The 4,327-nt window shown below is 38.3% G+C and overlaps 1 protein-coding gene across 1 annotated transcript; it reads left to right on the forward strand.

Moving 5' to 3' along the window:
* Window positions 1-594: 594 nt before the first annotated feature.
* Window positions 595-3,099, forward strand: LOC137643867 (uncharacterized). Its single transcript, XM_068376599.1, has 2 exons — window positions 595-1,776; window positions 1,831-3,099. The coding sequence occupies exons 1-2, from the start codon at window positions 1,468-1,470 to the stop codon at window positions 2,995-2,997; spliced, it is 1,476 nt and encodes a 491-aa protein (XP_068232700.1). The 5' UTR covers window positions 595-1,467; the 3' UTR covers window positions 2,998-3,099.
* The last annotated feature ends 1,228 nt before the right edge of the window (window positions 3,100-4,327 follow it).

The raw sequence follows: 4,327 nt of genomic DNA on the forward strand, positions 1-4,327 counted from the left end.
GAATTTGGAAGTCTACCCATATGACTTCTATTTTGTTGTGTGAAGAGAACTACCGCCCATTATAAAGGGGTAATTGTTTGCATAGTGGTTCGTCACATAATAGTTGGGGGCCTGTCCGGGATCTGATGTGTGATATGATTCATCAAATTTATATCAAGTGATTGAATCGTGAAAGAACAGTTCCAGTGATTATGAACAGTATCGAGTGTTGTGTTGTGGCGTACCAAGGATAAAGGACGACAGTAATAATTCCAAGGTAAGGTAGATGTCTCGTCTCCCTCTCATTAGACATTTATGTATAATATATGTCTGGGTAGTCATTTGGTTGTAAGAGGAACAAGTCACGCTTAATATAGTTAAGACTTAGGTATGCTGATTGTCCAGCTTCTAAACCACCCTTATTAATTGAAGATACCCCCAGTAGGTAGCTTTTAAAGTTTCGCCTACTCAAATCTCGTATCCCAGAGATTTCTCATAAAAAAAAAAAATCTAAAGCCCTAAGATTTTGCCATTTCTTAAAATTGCCATTCAAAAGTGATATTTAGGAAATAAGTCAAATTTCATTACATGCGATTTATTAAATTAAGTTTCATTATATGTGAAATTTCCTCCATCTCTATTTCATTATACAGTGATTTATTTTGTTATATAAATTTCTTAAGTGAATTTAGCCAATTTCCAATTTCGGAGATTTTCGTAATTCTAATCGTTATCTCTAGTCAGGAAATTAACTTATATATTGTTTGGTGTTAAAAGTATTGTTTTGGTGTACAAATAACATTTACGTGTCGGTAAATGAATATTTAAATACTTGTGTTAAATTACTCCTGTTATATCTATAAAGCGCATACTACGTATTTTGTCCAGTTTGTGCATTATTCTGATAACCAATTACTTTAAACTAAGTGTTGACTATTAACTAGATTCTTTATCATAACGAGAATAATATAGTATTTATATAAATTAAAATGTAACATTGAAAAGTTATCGTATTAAGCTGGTATAAATTAAAAGGAAATGTAAACTAGAACGTGCTAATTAGGTATGTTTAAAGTAAAAAACCTTTGCGTTTTAAAGCCTTGTTTACCGATTCGGTAAAATTGTTGTAAAAGTTTGTGATGTTAAGCGTGTCGTTTGAGTAATTAGGAAGTAGTTAGCCGCGTGCTCAAGATCTCGAGTATAAAGAAATAATTGTTCAGTCGTTAACTGTGAATAAAAGTTTTAATAGTATTATCGTAAGTTTCGCGAGACTTAATTTTGTATTTAAGCTATTTTTGTGTAAGGTGATCTAATCATATAATTTTGTAATTTTGTGATCTCTCGATCTTGTAATTTTGTGATCGCTATTTCGTATTTCTGTGATCGAAAGATTGTTATTTTGCGATCGTATGATCTTATACTTATTCTTGTAAAGTTTGGATATTTATTTTAGTTTGTACTTATCTTGCGCCGCGGGCGACATTCAAAATGCCTTTCAACTTTCAACAATTTATTGTATCACCACGGGATCATGTGGAATCTCTCACAGTTGGCACAAAAACTGACCTAAAGAATCTAGCTCGCCATTATGATGTACAGGTTCCCGCAACTGCCGTAAAATGTGTAATTCTCAGTCATATTTTGAACTTCCTTGTAGATGAAGATATTGTTCCAGAAGAAGAATTGGCTGACGTTCGAGCTCTAACAGTTACCAATCCAAATGGTGACTTGGATAAACTAAGTCTACAGCTGGAGTTGGAAAAGATGAAGATGCAAGCCGCAACTGCCGCCGCTGAGGTAGAAGAAAGGAAAGCCGCTGCTGCTGAACGAGCCGCAACTGCCGCCGCTGAGGTAGAAGAAAGGAAAGCCGCTGCTGCTGAACGAGCCGCAACTGCCGCCGCTGAGGTAGAAGAGAGGAAAGCCGCTGCTGCTGAAAGAGCTGCAACTGCCGCAACTCTGGTAGAACGAGAAAGAGCCGCTGCTGCTGAACGAGCCGCAACTGCCGCCGCTGAGTTAGAAGAGAGGAAAGCCGCTGCTGCTGAGCGCAAGGCTGCTGCCGCTGCTTCCCTAGAACGTATCAAGGTGGAAACTGCTTTGGAGCAACAAGAAAAAGCAAGTGAACAGAAAAACAACGCTCTCCGTGTTAGGCTGCAGATTGAGAGAGAAGCGGCCACAGTAACAGAACGGGATCTGGCATTTATAAGACTGAAAGAAAAGGAAGAAGGTAAGCTAATTCCCGAACCCTTTGATGTGGGCAAGGTGCAGAAATTGCTGCCCACATTTGAAGAACGGGAACCTGATAACTACTTTTCTGTGTTCGAAGACACAGCCAAGAATCTCAATTGGCCTCAGGACAAATGGTATTTGATCATCCGGAACTCATTTAAAGGTAAAGCATTATCTGTATGTGCCACTATGTTAGAGGAACATGATTATTTCATAATTAAAAAGGCAATCCTTGATGCTTATTCTATTACTGCGGAAGGTTATAGGCAAATATTTCGTAATAGTCAGAAGCAAGTTCAGCAGACCTTTTTAGAATTTATGAATGGAAAGATTAAACAGTTTCAGAAGTGGGTAGACAAAGTAGATGTCAAAACTTTCGAGCAGTTGAAAGATTTAATAGTAATGGAGGAGTTCTTAAGGAAAATACCAGGTAGCATTAATGTGTATCTAAGAGAGCAGAATGAATCTGACCCTAAGAAAGCCGCTTTAAAGGCAGATGACTATGCTCTTATTCATAAAGTAGGTAAAACCCCATATAGAGAAACTAGACCTAAGGAAACTTGTACATACTGCAAACAAGAAGGACATCATATTTCAGAATGTCCTGATCCACATTGTGCAGCTTCATACTTAAAGAGAAAACCTAATCCCCCTCAATTCTCTCCTAAGCAAATGAATCTGCCCAAACAGGAACCAAAACCTAAGGTGGAGAAGAAAAAGACCTTCCATTGTGCATCACACGAGTCCCCAAGCGTTTGCACCCTTCACTTGCTCAGGCAAAATAAATGGTAAACCTGTAACCATACTCAGAGACACTGGATCCTCTCAAACGATCGTCTCTCCTAAAGTAATACGACCTAAAGGTGAAACTCACAGGTATGTTGCAGTTAATGACTTAACCAGTAAGTCTATGTTGCCTCTCATTAATGTAAACCTTCATTGTCCTTATTTCTCTGGAACTACTGAAGTAGCTGTAAATCCAGAACTGTTACCATGCAAGAATGTAGATGTAATCCTGGGTAATGACATAGCTAACTCTGTTGTCTTAAACTTAATAGCAGTATCTCCAGGTGATGTTGTACAGGAGGAATGCTTAGCAGTGACACGAAGCAGGAAAAAGGACACCCCTACTGAATCATCATCAAACCCGTTGCCAGTCTCTGAACCTATGGATTTCAACGAGTTGATGAGTACATATAAGATCCAACCTGATTCCTTTAGCTATCAACAAAGGAAAGATGTCACTCTACAGCAGTGTTTCAACCAAGTGAAACCAAAGGATACCAACAAGTGTTCTTATTTTTATATTAATAATGATGTACTAATGAGAAAATTCAGGTCCAGCAAGAACAGTCATCTAGAAACCTGGAAGGATCTATTCCAGGTAGTTGTTCCTAAGGATATAAGACCTCTGATCCTAGAATTGTCTCACTCTGCTGACTCTCATCTTGGTATCACTAAAACATATGAACGCATCAGTCAAGACTTTTATTGGCCAAACATGAAGAATGACATTAAAGAGTACGTAAAAACATGTACATGTCAAAAAGTAAGTAGTCCTAATGTAAAAGTACCAGTTGCACCCTTAAAACCTATACTTGTGCCTAAAGAACCTTTCAGTAAGATCATAGTAGATTGTGTAGGCCCTTTGCCTAAGACAAAAAGGGGACATGAATACTTGCTTACGGCCTTATGCCCAACTACCCGTTATCCATTTGCAGTACCTTTAAGAAACATTTCAGCCAAGAACATCCTAAAGTCACTAGTGTCCATATTTACTGTTGTAGGATTTCCAACTGAACTACAATGTGATCAAGGAACCAATTTCATGAGTCATGCTTTTAAAACAGCTATGAAAGATTACCATATAACCCAAGTCTCATCATCAGCTTACCATCCACAGACCAATGGAGCATTAGAACGCACTCACCAGACCATTAAAAATCTTCTCCGGAAATACATCCACAGTTCAGGTAACGAGTGGGATTGCGATTTGGAACTGATCATGTACGTCATACGAGGAGTTCGAAATCAGTCTACTGGTATGTCACCTTTTGAACTACTCTTCGGTCGACGGCCACGAACTATCCTCAGTTCAGTCAAAGAACGCATCCTGAAGTTG

This window comes from Palaemon carinicauda, chromosome 7 (genome assembly GCF_036898095.1).
Source record: "Palaemon carinicauda isolate YSFRI2023 chromosome 7, ASM3689809v2, whole genome shotgun sequence".
NCBI lineage: Eukaryota > Metazoa > Arthropoda > Malacostraca > Decapoda > Palaemonidae > Palaemon > Palaemon carinicauda.